We start from the raw sequence: 16,069 nt of genomic DNA, 5'->3' as shown, positions 1-16,069 counted from the left end.
TCAATGTCAGACTGGGACATCGGGAAAAATCCCGGTGGGACCCGGCGGCCCAGACCCAACCCTTGCCGGCGATCCCCCTGCCCGACCGTTACTCCCCTGACACGATAAATTTACCCGAGCGCAGGGGAGGACGTCAGGTGGGGGGCCCTACCGGGGGAAGTTAGGGGACGGGCCGGGGGGGACACCTACAGGGCCCCTGGGGCGGGAGCCCCAGTGGGCCCTGCACCCCCCAGTCTGACCCTGATCTTGCTGATATTTGATCTCACTTCTGTTCCCAAATCAGTCCTGCTCTGAAATACTGACTTCACTTCTGGTGTGCAGAGATGATTAACGGGCTGCGGGGGGTTCAGGAAGGCAGTTATTTAGGAGGGTTTGGGTAGGGAAAGACATCAAAGCTAATGTGGGTGCGTAGGTCTGGGGCAGATTGTAGATATGTGGGTCTGCATTGGGTGTGGGTTACAAAAACAGACCTGCGTAGGCCTCTAGCTCCAGGTGCAGACACAGAAGAGCACTGATACAGCCATTTATCCACAGTTTACATATCTGGCACCTGTGGCATAAGCCTAAAAGAGCAGCAGGCAGAGCATAATTGCACCAAGCACATCACCACCTTGCTACCACAGTGATGCTAAAATTCTGGGGAAAATGCAATATTGCGGGAGAACAAACATCATTGCATTTGAAATTGCACTTGTGGATGTACATAATATGACACTGTTGATAACTCTATGCTGATTTCTCTCAGGTTCAGCTGCTATCAATGCCATACTGTCTGCTGACTCCGCCTCCCGGAAACAGGAAATTCAGGCCTGGGACGGGGAAGTAAGGCAGGTTTCTATGCGTTCAACCTCCAGCAGCTTGAGGGGGTACCCCGTATCCCACCTCAGTAAGAGTCAGCACCCCTTCCATTATCTTGTTACAGATCCCCCTCTGTCTACAGCTGCCTTGTTTGTGTAAACACACAACCCACATTCTGGTCTCTGTCTCTCATATCCTTTCCCTACTCATTCTCATGTTCTGTCATTGTCTTTCTCACTCTCTTTCCTGGGACTTTTTCTCACAGCAGATGGAAGTGCAGTGTCTGTGATTTGTGGGAGAATCTGGGGCTCAATATGGGTTGCCATATTGGTGGGTTTTCGGCCAAATTGGGCTACTAGTTTAAAGCCCAGGCGGGTTTCCAAAGTGCAAACCCGCCAAGGTACAAATTTGGGCTAGTTTTTGGAACCTTGGCAGGTTTGTAGTTTGGAAAGTAGCAAAAGTTTTTTCCTCTGACATGCCTATCCCAGTGCATGCTGGGTAATGTAGTTTGTATCTTACAATTAGCCTACAGCTAAGATTAATTTAAGAAGACACATAAAATACATAAACCGTGCTCCCAAAGTAAAACTACCTCTTTGGGAGTGCGATTTCTATATTTAAGGGCTCTGGCACACGGGGAGATTAGTCGCCCGCGTCAAATCTCCCTGTTCGCGGGCGACTAATCTCCCCGAAATGCCATCCCACAGGCGAAAATGTAAATCGCCAGTGGGATGGCATATGCGGCGGCGCGATTTCAGTGAAATTGCAGAAGTTGCCTCGATTTCACTGAAATAGCGCCGCTGGGATGGCATTTCATGGAGATTAGTCGCCCGCGAACAGGGAGATTTGTCGCGGGCGACTAATCTCCCCGTGTGCCAGAGCCCTTAAGTGTCTTGTAATCTAATGAGTGGGAACTCAATGTGACCAGCGAACCCATAATTATTTTATTTTAATAGTATTAGTGCAGATTATTTCTTGGAATTTGTTAAGATTAATATAAAACTACAATACCCAGCATGCAATTATAGACAGAAGCTCCGTTTTTTTATTCCTTTTTGCTGAACCTGAAGCGGCAAAACTACTATAACCTGTATGGACTGGGCACAGAGGGCAGGGAAACATCAGTCATCCCAGTAACTGGAGTGGGGGTGCAGGGCATGGGTAGTGATTATACAGTTTAAAAAGGCATATTTTCCCATGTATACTTTTTTTTTTAGAAATAAATCTGGCAACCCTGGACAGCGCCATGCTCTATGGAAGACGTTACTCTGACGGCAGCGGAGGGAATAACCACGCGTTACAGCACTACCAAGAAACAGGCTTCCCCTTAGCAGTGAAACTGGGCACCATCACACCCAATGGAGCTTGTCAGTTCTGCACCAAAGAACTGCTGTCCTTACTCTTACTCTGTCCTGTTTGTAGCATTCTGTTAGTGGGCATGTATGGGTGGAAATGTGCCTGTTGCACAGCTACACATCACAGGGGGCTGAGAGTTGTACCTTATCAGTGCATTCTGGGTGATTGAGGGAGTGTATATATGCCTGTTCCCAGTAGTACAGTAACACAGGATTTGTCTGTTTAAATAGGAAAGTGATTGTTTTGGGCACAGTGCAAGGCAAGTACAATTAGGCATCAGGATGTAGGTACAGTGTGATAAGCAATACTTAATAAGGTCCCTAATAGGCATTGTACAAGATGTGTGCCATACATTTTATTTGGGCGCTGTGATAAATGGTACTTATTTTCCTGTCTCATCAGAGCCAAGCTTGGAAATGGCCTGTTATCTGGGAACACTCAAAGAGAGCTCTAGAGAAAGACAGTGACACAGCCCGGGAACATAAGGTAACATTTATTGGTGATACCCTTTCCTTTCATGTTCTAAATATGGGAATGTATAAGTAAAATAACTTCTTCTTCGCCACACCTTTGTATATATCAGTGGGTTGTAGTTCAGGCGGCTTGTCATACAGCAGATAGGTTTGGCCAGAACCCCAAATCACTATGTATTGGAAAAAATCCACTGGAGAGTCCTGGGGTCATAAGAGACTTGGTTTGTTTATTACTGCATAGTACAGCACAATATGTTTTGGACCAGCCTGGTCCTTCCTCAATATGCAATATGGTTACAAGGCTCCCCAGTGGATATTTTTTGATACATGGGAATTTATAAGCAGTAAGCATTGTGTTATGTACCCTGATGTGTCTGTGCATTGTTTCCCAGCCTACATATCTTGACATTTCAGATTTCTGGTTAACTCTGTACTCTTTCCTGTATACATACATATCTGTTTGTGTGCCAAGCAACCCCCTCATCACTTTCTCTGTGTGTTTAGCAGGGACCCTGTGTGCCAGACACAGCCATCTCCTCTTTGCACAAGAGACATTATATCATTGAGTACATGGCATGTCACCTGGGGCTCTCCATATGCCCTGTCCCATTTACGTTCGCTCTCTCTTCTGCATAGGAAGTGCTGATATTTGTTTTTATCAAAGTCTTTCTGTGCAGGATCTTTAGGATGGGATCGCTCTGAGAAAGTTTAAGGTACTTGTTTGGAAGGGACACCCAGAATTTGCCACTAACAGGCAACACCCTGGCACTGGGACACAATGCACATTGCAGGGACAGCAGGGATATATTATAATATTTCTGGAAGTGTGTTTTGCTGATATTGTGCCAGTGAATTACAGTGTAGATCACTAGTAGAGGGCATTAGGGGTGAAGCTGGGGAGAAGACAAAATGTGGGAGGAGAGGTGGCAAGTACAGAGAGGATAATGAGAGGGACTGGGAAAAAGGATCCAAATAGCTCCTTGCCTATTTAATGGGCTCATGTACCCCATATTTGCCAGGCAATTAAAGGAAAGCTTTCATAGGAAAATGCATCTGTTACTGGCACATTGCAAATTAGTTTTGAAATTTTGAAAAGAGAAAACAAATGTAATTTTTTTTTTATCCTTGATTTTGGAGCTAGACCCTAGGCCCTGCTTTCCTTCTTGCTGCTAACTTGCAATGCTTGGGCTGGGGGGGATTGGAACTGTATGGACACGGGGTCATTTATCACACAGGGCAAATCTACCCATGGGCAGTAACTTATGGAAACCAATCAAATTGTTGCATTCATTGTTCTACCTGCAGCTGGCTGAAAAAACCAATCACTGGTTGCTATTCGTTACTACCCATGGGCAAATTTGCCCAGTGTTGATAAATAAGCCTCAATGTGTTTTTTGCCAGGCCAGCTGGTTTTAAAGGGCCTTGGCACACCGGACATTTTGTTGCCCACAATGAATCTGCTCTACCAAAAGCGACAGTATACCCCTAGTTTTCTTCCCACCGGCAATAATTTAAACAGAGGGTTGAGTACATCCTTCTACTTCCTGTGCCCATGGAGGCTGCACTCAATAAGGGTGAGCTAGGGGTATGGAAAAGGCAGGGAATCATGATGTTTGGTCTGGGCTTAATTATAACATATATAACTTAATCATAGCTGATTAAGTACCCTCTTCGGTACGAAACGCGTAAGGCTTTGTAGCATTATGTGTAAGTGTAAATAAACTTTTTGATTTCATTTCAACTTCTTGAGCTACTTAAAGGAGACATATCCTATAAAAATTATGAATGTACCAGTGAATTATACTCCTCTAGATATAGAAGGATTGTGCTTAAAAAGTTGTGTTTGACTGATTTATTGAGAAATTCCCCCAAACCCCACTAACCCCGCCCACTTCCTGCTGGCTGAATTCTCTGGATGAGCTGGGGAGCCGGCGGCCCTCCGTACCCTGCACTGTAGGATAGGAACCAGTCAGCAGCTAGGCTGACCTGATAGGGAACTGAAGCCTGTCTGTGCTTGTGTGAGTGCAGGGCTGTGATTGGCTCTCCCCCTCCTACTGTGCTTCTGGCAGGGACTGTTAGGACACGCCCACCCCTCATGTGAAACCCAGACAGGAACCTGAGAGGATCTATAGGGAGCTCCAATAAAGGGGCCATTGTTACAGATAGGGTTAATGTTTAGCCCAAAGGGAAACCAGCACCGGATATTATTCATAATTGCCTACAAAATTACCTTTTTTTCCCATTTATCCAATATGTCTCCTTTAAAGACTATTATTTTTCAGGAGTGCCTGCCTGTTTTTCTCATTTCCCATTCAGCCTAGCTGTATGGGACACTTCAAATAATTATTTATATAAATTACAGTTTTATGGGAGACTCCGGTGATGCAGCTTCTACTTTCTGCTGACAAGCTCTAATGCCAAAATAAACATATTCAGACTGATATAAAGGTTTAGTTACAGGACTGTAGAACACTCTGAGGGAATAGGTTCCCCCCCACTGACCAGGTAAAGTAACTGCAGTGACAGAAGGAACATAGACCAGCCTGTGTGTAACAAGAACTGCATGGAATTTCCCTTATACACAGTGTAGGTTGTGGACACAATCCACAAAACTGAGATTCCTTGGCACTCGCACATTCAATGAAATTTAGGTCTCAAAACAACCCAATTTCTTTTACACAGACAATTGTTCTGTACAATTCATTTTATCTGTTTGGCGGTGGATAAAATGAATTTTATATGGGAGTATGGTCTCTGTGGAGAAGCGCTAAGCTAATTTAAGATAAGAATACTATAGGTGACTATTCTATGGGTTCTGTCTTGGCACTGGCATTGGCTTAATGTGTATGGATATAATATGGAACAAAAACCCCTGTGATTATAATAAATGCACCCTTACCTTCATGGAAGGAACCAGACTGTAGGAACACACTAGATCAGCTACTTTAGGTAGCTCCTACAGATGGACGGATGTCGCCTAAAGCCTTTCAACTCGGGGCCCAAAAATCGCAGCATGGGAATCCTTGATTAACAAAGCTATACCCTTGTATAAGCTTACATACATAAGGAGAGCCTGCCCTCACAAATTTGACAGTGTGGGCATCATGGATAGACTCTGAACCCCCTAAGACTCACCACCCTACCGTAAGCTTGGGAAGGGCCCATCTCTAAACCCCCCGTCCAACCACTCCTCAGTCCAAACCTCAACACACAAAGGAGCATAATAACAATGTCTCAACTCTGTTTATGACGTGTATGCCAAGAGGACACGTGGTAGAAGGTTAAATGGCAAACAATGTATATACCAACAAAGATAACACTGTGATGTTTTTGTTATATATTTTTTTTATTTTATTTAATTTCTGTAATCATTATATTGCAGAAAGGGTACATTTAAAATTTAATAAAAGAATTGTTCAACAAAAAAAGCCTTCAACTTGTCTTCTCACTCCCCAGACGGAATGCAGAGGCATCGTCCTATCGGCTTACTTTAGAGCTCTGGAAAAATAGAGAAATGAGAATTTGTAATCTTGTTTAACCCTTCATTTTCCATATTTTGTAACTCTAAAGACAAACTCCTTACCTGCAGGGGAGGAACCAGACTGTAGGAACAGCCTGGGTAGGCTTCCTCAGGAACCTCTTAAAGATGACGGAATAAGTAGAATATTGTCTTAACAATAGAAAAGTTCTTCGGCACACCACTTCCATACTTCTATAGAGTGCTTCAATTCCTCAGCTGCTCCCATGTACTTTACAAAGGTAAGAAGCGCCACTTACTTTCTGCAATAAATGTGCTAAAAGGCATGGCCGATACATAGGAGCGCTTCTCCAACTTGTCTTCTCACTCCCCAAACGGAATGCAGAGATGCCATCCTATTGATTAAGAGATCTGGAAAAGCATAGAAATGAGAGCTCATTATCTTGTTTAATGTTTCATTGTTGTATATTTTATCTATCTAGCTATAGACAAACCCCTTACCTGCAGGGGAGGAGATGGACTATAGGAGCGGCCTGGGCTTCTTCAGCATAGGCCTATATGGCCAAACTTCTTGCTGCTCAGGTCCATGTTGTCTCTTGTATTCCTCTACTGTCACTTGACTAACATCCTAAATACTGTAGGCTTTTACATCATTGCACATTTATTTGCAATCAGTGCAGGGTATTCAAATTCCTGTAGCATTTTTGGAAATGTATTTATCGGTGGTTCTGACAGATTCTTAGACTCTAAATGGACCCTTTGTCTCCCTTGTTGCCTTTGCTCTGTTCTTTGATGAATGTGTGGGGCCTCGAGTTGCATCTTGGAGAGTGCAACCCAGTCTATTCCCTGTAAAATAAGATGAATACTTTATTAGTAGGAGAAATTGCTTTAATTACACTTATAGACAAATAAATAGCTGGAATTTGAAAACACAGACCGCTGCATTATTTGGGACATAATAAGAATGGCAAATGATTATTATACTCAAGGTACATTGTCAAAAAGAGCTGCAACACCAATATGTATATTTCAGGGACTAAATTATGTTAAAAATATTTGACTCTGATTGACAATTGAGACATCCACGAAGGTCGACTATTATTGGAATAATTTAGCCAATTCCTGTAGGTACTTATACTGCAATGGTGCTGCCGAGCCCAACCCAACCAGCACTGACCAACAATGGCTCTTCTAGTAATGGCTACATGTTGCAAGACAACTAAAATATTAACCTACCTTAAAGAATGGACTTCTCATTACGTCCGTAGCACCTTGTTGGCTTGACCCAAGCCGATTTTGGGGCTCTTTGCACAACAGCTACAGAAAAATGAACATTGGTTACACATATAAAAACACAAGGGATAATCAGATAATCTAAATATAAAACACCCAATGAGCAAACTGCATGGCACTAATTGCTATGGCCGCTTACGTTTCTTATCAGCAATTTGGCATCTTCATCTAGACCTTCTGGAAATTCTACATCTTCTTTGACGATTAGATCAATCATTTCCTCTTTCAGTTTTGCTCTAAATGGCGCCTGCAAAAGGGAAAATGTGTTTGTTTAGGAAGCCGGCTAAGAAAGGGTTACTGTGAGAACAGTAAGAGAAACCTCTACCAGGTAAAGGTACATTTTATCTCACCCCAATCCCTGTATAACCATGGGAAGGAGAGCAGTCTCGGACAAAACATGTACATGAAAAGGCACAAACTAAAAAAAAAACTGCTAGAGGAAACCCCAAGATCAGCAGTGATCCCCTTATTGGGTCTGTTAATGGGCACTTACCTTTCCAACAAGCATTTTGTAAATAATGATTCCCAAGGACCACCAGTCCACTGCTCTAGTATAGGAATCATCTGTGAAGATCTCTGGCGCCATATAATTTAAAGTTCCACATTTGCCTGTGATTGTGTCCATGTAACCGATTCCTTAAACACATAAGAAAAATCTTTAGTTAGCTGTACGTTGTTTACCCTTAAGCTGGCCATACATGGCCCCTATAGTGGCCCGCTAATTCCCACTCATATCCATGACTCCAGTTCCTCTTCCCTTCCTGCTGTTCCAATCATTTTTGCCCTTTGCCTGAATGATTAGGACAATAGGAAGGCAGCCATACCATGTGTGCACCCCTTGTATGTTTTGTATGTGTTTGGCAAGAAGGCCAATCAGAAGGAGAATGTACCCAGACGGCCTGGCTGCCTTTAGAATGCCTTTAGTCAGGTACTAGGTTGGCCCAGGAGCCCCAGTATACGGGGGCACAAACAGACACACCTTATTTATGGCATTTTAATCAGTTCAACTCCCATGTTTGTAACTAACATAAGTAAAGAGCCCTATAACGTACTAAACCCTTGTATGCTATGTTATCCTATGAGGAAATCTTACCTTCTTTACAGAGGCCAAAGTCTGCTATTTTTGCATATCCATATCTATCCAGCAGTATGTTCTGGGGCTTTAAATCTCTGTATAAAGAAAAGGAAATATTTATGTAAATGTTGTTTAGAGAACTAGAAACCATTTAATTATAACACAGACTGGGCGTGATGGCTTACAAGGTAGATGGAACCAGCCCTCTAGACATCAGTTATTACTAGGACCAAGGATAGATGCCCTACTTACCTGTGAACGATGTTATGTTCATGCAGAAATTTCAGCCCTAGTACTGTGCAGGCGGAGTAGAAACTACAGAAAAGAGGAAAGTCAGTTGTTAGTTTTATAAACACAAAGTTATACATCTATATGGGAACACTAATGATTCCAGGTCATTACAGGGTCACTTTAATGCTCTTCCATCATTTGCATTGTACTGTTCTATGGCAGTTGGTGAAATTATAGTGCAATAATAGTGCTGCAATAGCAATACCATAGTCCCAGTCATATTCCAGTGGGAATAAAACACCACCAGTGCCCTGTCTATGAATTAGCCAATACTAATAAAACCATTCAGGTTCATTGGTCAGGAATAGTGACCCTCCCTAAAAGCCCAGTAGCACTTACATAGTTCTCCTCATGGATATCCCTTGTCGGCTCAGCTGGGACGCCAAGTCCCCTCCTTGTGCATATTCCATCGCAAAGCAGATGTGATGGGCGGTGTTAAAAGAGGCGAATAGAGGCACAACAAAATTATTTTGTGTTCTTTTCGCCAGCAGGAGGATGCGCTGCTCTAGGAGAACACTGGGAAATAAAACCATCAAAAAGTCAAGATAAGAAACATATAACATAAACTAAATATTGCTCAATATAATGTCCCATTACAGTCACATAAGCAATTTCTTGGCTCCAACTGGCCAAAGTAGGTATAGGAGGAATTCAGGACCAAGGATTGGGCTCAACCCACACATGTACCATCGGGAGACATAATGAATTGATACCAGAACCCTACTTGTGCCCAAACACAATTAAGAGAGGCCATAGTAAGCCCTTAGGGGTCTCTGAAGAGACCAGCAGAACTAGGGATGCAAGTGTTTCCTAGACAGGTACTAAGGGGGGTAAACTCGTGCCCCATAGTGCTCTAGCAGTTTTACCCCTGTGTTAAGTAAATGACTCTTCTAAAGTTTTATTATATTACAAATATTTTCTGTGACACATGGGAGTTATTTGGCAGTTGGTTATAATTAGCTACACATTATATAGGGGCAAATGATCCTGCTCAGACCAATCTATAGAAAAGCAAAGCCTGAGGTTCATAATGTTTCATGGTGCTAGAAAATAAGACTGAGGCCACTTTATCAGAAACAAACAACAGCGATGAAAAAGATAAGTGGCCAGCAGGAAATGACTGAAAATAAATGTATCTTTTGGAACAGATATAAATCTTAATACTGCTTTATATAATCTGGGGCTACAACTAAGGAAGTTTCACTTCATACAAAGACAAAATAGTTCTGTTCCCATTTAACTCACTTTCTTAAATCATTGATGGTGTTAAGTTCATTCTTCTTTATAGCCTTGATGGCAACCACCTTCCTTGATGCTTTGTGTTTTGCCCGATAAACCTAGAAGGAGAAACATCCATCAGATCCCTGGAATAGGTTTAGAAACATCACAATGGCACATAGGGGCCGAGGAACTCACCTTTCCAAAACCACCAGATCCCAATTCACATTGAAGATTGAAATCCTTAAGTTTGTAGTTTTAATTCTGGGAGGAAACAAACAAAGATTAAAACATTGTCTCAGTTAACCCTCTGGTGCCCTGTTCACTTACATGTGTCCTACTCAGCCCTTCCTACTCCCAGGAGATCTAACTTACACATCCCAGAAGTACCCAGACCCAGCCGATACACACAGTCTAGTGCAGGGGTCGGGAACCTTTTTGGCTGAGAGAGCCATAAACACCACATATTTTGAAATGTAATTCTGTGAGAACCATACCATATGATTGGCCACGGATGCTGCGGGGCAAGGTAGGGTGGGACCCAAGGATGCCAGATGCGATGCGGAGGAGGGCGTGGCCTGCGATTGACAGATAGAAGACGTGGTCTAAGGCTTAGAACACGTCTTCTATCCGCCGAGCGCAGGGGCAAGGTAGGGTGGGTGCCAAGGATGGCGGATGCGGAGAAGGGCATGGCCTGTGCTCAGTGGATAGAAGACGTGTTCTACGGCTTAGAACACGTCGTCTATCTGCCGAGCGCAGGCCACACCCCCCCCCCCGTTATTTTTTTTTATTAAAGATTTGGCAGCGAGCCAGATGCAGCCATCAAAAGAGCCACATCTGGCTCCCGAGCCATAGGTTCCCTACCCCTGGTCTAGTGAAACAGGGCCCCTGTCATCAACATCTCATACAACATACAGAACATCATCTTCTCAGCTTAATTGTATAAATCCCAGGTTGTATCTTACCTTGGTTTCAACGTTGTGTACTTCAGGGCAGAGTTGATCTCTTTGGTCATTTCATTCATTTGTGCATACTAGATAGAGAAATAAAACACCAATAATTCAGTTGTTTCATGGCGAAATCCTTAATCACAATCCTTATAATATACTGTATATATATATCATAGGCCAAGTATTTGCCCCACTCCAAAATCTTACCCATTGGTCCCGACTCATCGGTTTCTTAGCATTACTATCACCTGGGGAAGGATCAGGTGGAATTGCTGAAGGTTCTATAAAAATAAGAGAAAAGGATTTAATCACAATACATGGATTTTTTCCCTATGACTACAAATATCACAGATAAAAGAGCTGAAGGACAAAATGAATATAAATATATATACTACCTATAGGTACACATGGCATGTGAACTTAATGTATAATAGTCATCTCTTCTTACACACCCATTAACCATATATATACACATATGTGTTTCAGTAGGACATGAGTTTAGTAATAGATTGAAAGTGAAACAGGGAACTAGATGATGTTAATAGTTATGAGCACCTCTAAGCTCAATAAGGGAATTAAATCCGTTAGTAATCACTCAATAACTCTACCTGCAGGAGTCTGGGCCTCTCTTTCCTTCACAACTTGCACAACATCTGCTGGAATCTCTTTTTTGGATTCCTCTTTCTGTTCTTTTTCTTCCACAGGATTCGGTTGAACAATGCTTCTGGGCTTCTGTAAATAAAACACAACAAATTAAGTGCTTTGGAACATAAAGAAATATAATGAAATCATGGGATTTAAAATCATTCAGGCCTCAGATGTATCTGGATATTATATATATATATCCAGATACACAAGCCTATTATTAAACCCTGCCCTAATATCTCACCGATGCTTTCTCAGCAGAAGCCTCCTGAACATTGTCTTCTCCATCCTGTGGCTTTTCCTCTTCACAGTCCTTCTGACTCTTTGGGGTCACTGATTTATCAGTATCCGAGGAAGGATCAGAAAGAACTGCTGGAATTGCTACAAAAATAAGAGAAAATGATTTAATTACCATGCGTGGGGTTTGTCCTTCATAACAACAACCATCCCTTGACAAAGAAACCATGAATGATATATGTATATAAATGCTAATCACCGGTACCTATAGCATTTAATTTCCCCTACCTGAATGGAAAAACAACATGAAGTTGTTCACCAGTTATTGTTATATATAAAGTTTAGGCGTCAGTGTTAATAATGATGTTAATGGTTATGGGTTCCATTAAGACTCAGTAAGTAAATACAAAATGACAGTAATGATTTAATAACTCTACCTGGCGGAGTCTGGACTTCTCTCTCCTCAATTACATCCTTTGCTTTTGGGATTGACTCGCTCTCTGAGACCTAAAAGAGCAAACAGATATCACTTGTTTGAATATCAGTGGAACAACATTTACATGTATTTTATTCATAAATCAGCTAAACTAGTGCAACAAATGCTGCCAATATATTGTACTTACTATAAAGGCCTCAAGGGGAGGAACGTCTTCTGTCTCTTTAGCCTTCTGTCCATGCAAGTCCATATCTGAAGAGAAATTTTACTACATTTTAGGTGGGGTTACACTCAACATCCTTTGTTTTTAAGACTTTATAATTACGGTTATATTGAACATTATATTATTTGTGAAATAGTCACTGAGTTAAGTATCTAGTTACTATAGCTGAGATTATAGAACTACTACAAGTTGAGTCCCACATTTAGCTTATGAGCCCCAAGAAAGATGAGTCTTTTCCAAGTTTAGTTATGGTTACGTCTTGGCTACTGAGATGTTTCCCTATTAGTTATATTGCCAAGGGAACACCAGGTATAATCATCAAACAGTAGAAAATAACGAATGATATTTGTTAGTGATCCATCATATTTTTACCTGAAATTTGTTGCTCTTCAAAAACCCATGCGTTTCTGGGTATATAATCATATTTCTCAGCTGTATTAGCTGACATGGCAATAAGGTCCTGTAAAAGTAAAATGTTAAAAGACATTTAGCATTTTTCATAACTATGAAATATAAAGCTGCTGAAATACAATCAATAATATTATTATTATCAGCAGAAGCCCCCTCCCCCTGAACCATATCTGCCTTTATTCTGAATAGGTAAGAATTATGGGATGCAGTCTGGCAAAGCAGGAGAATATGAATGGGATTGCATTCTGTAAACTAAATGGCTTGGATTATAGGACTCAATATGGCAGGTTAGATGGGAAGATAGTGAGTACAATATGGCGGGTTAGATGGGAGGACAGTGAGTACAATATGGCGGGTTAGATGGGAGGATAGCGAGTACAATATGGCGGGTTAGATGGGAGGATAGTGAGTACAATATGGCGGGTTAGATGGGAGGATAGTGAGTACAATATGGCAGGTTAGATGGGAGGATAGTGAGTACAATATGGCAGGTTAGATGGGAGGATAGTGAGTACAATATGGCGGGTTAGATGGGAGGATAGTGAGTACAATATGGCGGGTTAGATGGGAGGATAGTGAGTACAATATGGCGGGTTAGATGGGAGGATAGTGAGTACAATATGGCGGGTTAGATGGGAGGATAGTGAGTACAATATGGCGGGTTAGATGGGAGGACAGTGAGTACAATATGGCGGGTTAGATGGGAGGATAGTGAGTACAATATGGCGGGTTAGATGGGAGGATAGTGAGTACAATATGGCGGATTAGATAGGAGGATAGCGAGTACAATATGGCGGGTTAGATGGGAGGATAGTGAGTACAATATGGCAGGTTAGATGGGAGGATAGTGAGTACAATATGGCGGATTAGATAGGAGGATAGCGAGTACAATATGGCGGGTTAGATGGGAGGATAGTGAGTACAATATGGCAGGTTAGATGGGAGGATAGTGAGTACAATATGGCGGGTTAGATGGGAGGATAGTGAGTATAATATGGCAGGTTAGATGGGAGGATAGTGAGTATAATATGGCAGGTTAGATGGGAGGACAGTGAGTACAATATGGCGGGTTAGATGGGAGGATAGTGAGTACAATATGGCAGGTTAGATGGGAGGATAGTGAGTACAATATGGCGGGTTAGATGGGAGGATAGTGAGTACAATATGGCAGGTTAGATGGGAGGACAGTGAGTACAATATGGCGGGTTAGATGGGAGGATAGTGAGTACAATATGGCGGGTTAGATGGGAGGACAGTGAGTACAATATGGCGGGTTAGATGGGAGGACAGCGAGTACAATATGGCAGGTTAGATGGGAGGATAGTGAGTACAATATGGCGGGTTAGATGGGAGGACAGTGAGTACAATATGGCGGGTTAGATGGGAGGATAGTGAGTACAATATGGCAGTGGGGGGAGGTTGTTGGACAAAGACTGAATGTAATGTACTTGCCTCAATATATAGAGTCCCAATACTGCTCTTCGAGAATTCCATCCTTTCTCCAACTTCTACAGGCACATTTCCAACTTCTACGTCGTTGGCAATGGAATCCTCCTGTTCTGATAAGCTCGGTGCATAAGGCCTCAGCACCGGCCGTGCCAGAGGGAAACTTTCTTCTCTTGAAGAAGAATCAAGGTCATATTTATACAAAACCTCTTTTCCCTTGGTAATTAAAATTACTGGTGGCACAGGTCCTGCAAAAATATAAACACAAATATATGATATTCCCTATATAATACAGCATTATGTTGGTGCTTTATAAATACATGGTAATAATAATTATGATAAGATGAAAAGTAATTCCTGTTTCTTTAATACGGTACCTTTGCGTTCTTCGGCTTCTTTCACGTGTATTAAAGTGAACACGTGGCCTTGTACAGATCTCCTTGGCGATAATAGGTTTGTCGCTTTTGGACTCCTAAGAAAACATAATAATGTACCAAATATCATTATAGATTTCAGAAAAAAGTTGAGATTGGGGGGCTGATTTATTATGGTATTAAGATTTGGGATTAGGGTATTTTAACTACATGTGATTTTATTCACACTGTGGAACTGACTCTGGCGTATTCTCTGCGGGAATATATAACTATTTGAAACACAAAAGGCATCATCACTTGGGTACGGCCGGCAATATTCTGTTATTTGGATAATTAGTGTAATATAACCTATTATTTGATGTAAAGTCTGGCCAGAATGTATAAGTGGATGCTAAAATGAGGCTAAGAACTCATTTATGGTATCTATTATTTGATAAGATCAACCCATTTCTACAGTGATAAAGATATTTGGGGCAAAATTGCATTGTAAAATACATACCCTGGTATCATCAATAGGTTCTATTATCCACTCTTGTGCCTTCTGGTCTAGTGACAGAACAATATTGGCATATTCAGCTTCTTTCACGTGTATTAAAGTGACATGCGGCCTAGCGCTAGCCGAGGCAGAATCACTTTGTGAAGAGTCTGTGGAAATAGAAAAAAATAATTTTATTGTTGCTCATTCTTTACTGCAATTATTTACAGTATGATCTGCAGAGCGTTTCTAATTAATCCCTACGGATTTCCAATTATCAAGTAGAAGATTTCCTATCCCTTTACCTGAACAGATCTGAGATTCAGTGTCCTCAATTGGCAAATCTTCTATCTCAATCTCATGTTTCTCTGTTTCTTCTGTCTCCTGAGTCGGGAATAACTCAGGGATTTCAAACACTGATTCTGTTGATTCTTTGTTTTCTTCACTTAAGGTGGAAGAAGCAGCAACACCAACGCTGGCATTCTGTAGGATACAGAGACATATAGGGGAAATAAATGTGATATTATGCCAATGGACTGGCGTAATTATAATGATAACATAAGTCAATATTCTAGACATTTTTGTTCAATAATATAGAGCCCAGACAAGTATCGTAATGAAGGGCTGAGGCTGATGCCAATACACATATATGGATCTCATATGTCTAATGATTTATTTTTCATTTCCTACTACAATACAGATATTCTGGTCATTTGCACCCACCAACACCGCAAACATTTCAGTATAAGGAACTTACGCTGCAATCAACATCAGTCATAGTCTCGCTGCTGCTCTCGGATTTCTCCGATTCTGACTCTTGAGCCTTCGGATCTAGAGATCCTTCAGAACTCAAGGTATAATTCTGAACCATTTGTAGAAATTCTGTAGAA

General features: G+C 41.8%; 3 protein-coding genes and 1 long non-coding RNA gene across 4 annotated transcripts in view; 1 reads left to right on the top strand and 3 right to left on the bottom strand.

Moving 5' to 3' along the window:
- Positions 1 to 5,954: 5,954 nt before the first annotated feature.
- LOC116412098 (serine/threonine-protein kinase N1-like) lies at positions 5,955 to 9,190 on the bottom strand. The gene is made up of 8 exons (XM_031905631.1): positions 8,726 to 9,190; positions 8,492 to 8,568; positions 7,892 to 8,034; positions 7,538 to 7,645; positions 7,342 to 7,422; positions 6,607 to 6,951; positions 6,211 to 6,516; positions 5,955 to 6,125 (listed from the first exon to the last, which is right to left on the bottom strand). The coding sequence occupies exons 1-6, from the start codon at positions 8,839 to 8,841 to the stop codon at positions 6,751 to 6,753; spliced, it is 726 nt and encodes a 241-aa protein (XP_031761491.1). The 5' UTR covers positions 8,842 to 9,190; the 3' UTR covers positions 5,955 to 6,125; positions 6,211 to 6,516; positions 6,607 to 6,750.
- Positions 6,300 to 16,069, top strand: part of cdca3 (cell division cycle associated 3) — a 31,548-nt gene continuing 21,778 nt past the window's right edge. Inside the window, exons 1-2 of the mRNA XM_031905626.1 lie at positions 6,300 to 6,386; positions 15,880 to 16,033. The gene's annotated coding sequence lies outside the window, so the exon portion shown is untranslated. The remainder of the gene's footprint in view (positions 6,387 to 15,879; positions 16,034 to 16,069) is intronic.
- On the bottom strand, positions 9,288 to 13,009 carry LOC116412097 (phosphatidylglycerol--prolipoprotein diacylglyceryl transferase-like). The gene is made up of 9 exons (XM_031905630.1): positions 12,846 to 13,009; positions 12,438 to 12,502; positions 12,252 to 12,321; positions 11,822 to 11,958; positions 11,541 to 11,664; positions 11,140 to 11,213; positions 10,948 to 11,015; positions 10,181 to 10,246; positions 9,288 to 10,101 (listed from the first exon to the last, which is right to left on the bottom strand). Exons 1-9 carry the CDS (start codon positions 12,958 to 12,960, stop codon positions 10,047 to 10,049), a joined length of 774 nt encoding a protein of 257 aa, XP_031761490.1. The 5' UTR covers positions 12,961 to 13,009; the 3' UTR covers positions 9,288 to 10,046.
- LOC116412099 lies at positions 14,465 to 15,751 on the bottom strand. The gene is made up of 4 exons (XR_004223550.1): positions 15,485 to 15,751; positions 15,204 to 15,349; positions 14,708 to 14,802; positions 14,465 to 14,578 (listed from the first exon to the last, which is right to left on the bottom strand). It is a non-coding gene; the product is annotated as an uncharacterized LOC116412099 (long non-coding RNA).

The sequence above is a fragment of the Xenopus tropicalis genome, chromosome 7 (genome assembly GCF_000004195.4).
Source record: "Xenopus tropicalis strain Nigerian chromosome 7, UCB_Xtro_10.0, whole genome shotgun sequence".
Classification (NCBI taxonomy): Eukaryota; Metazoa; Chordata; class Amphibia; order Anura; family Pipidae; genus Xenopus; species Xenopus tropicalis.
Note: the sequence above shows the minus strand (reverse complement) of the source record. Positions and strands in the feature narration are given on the sequence as shown.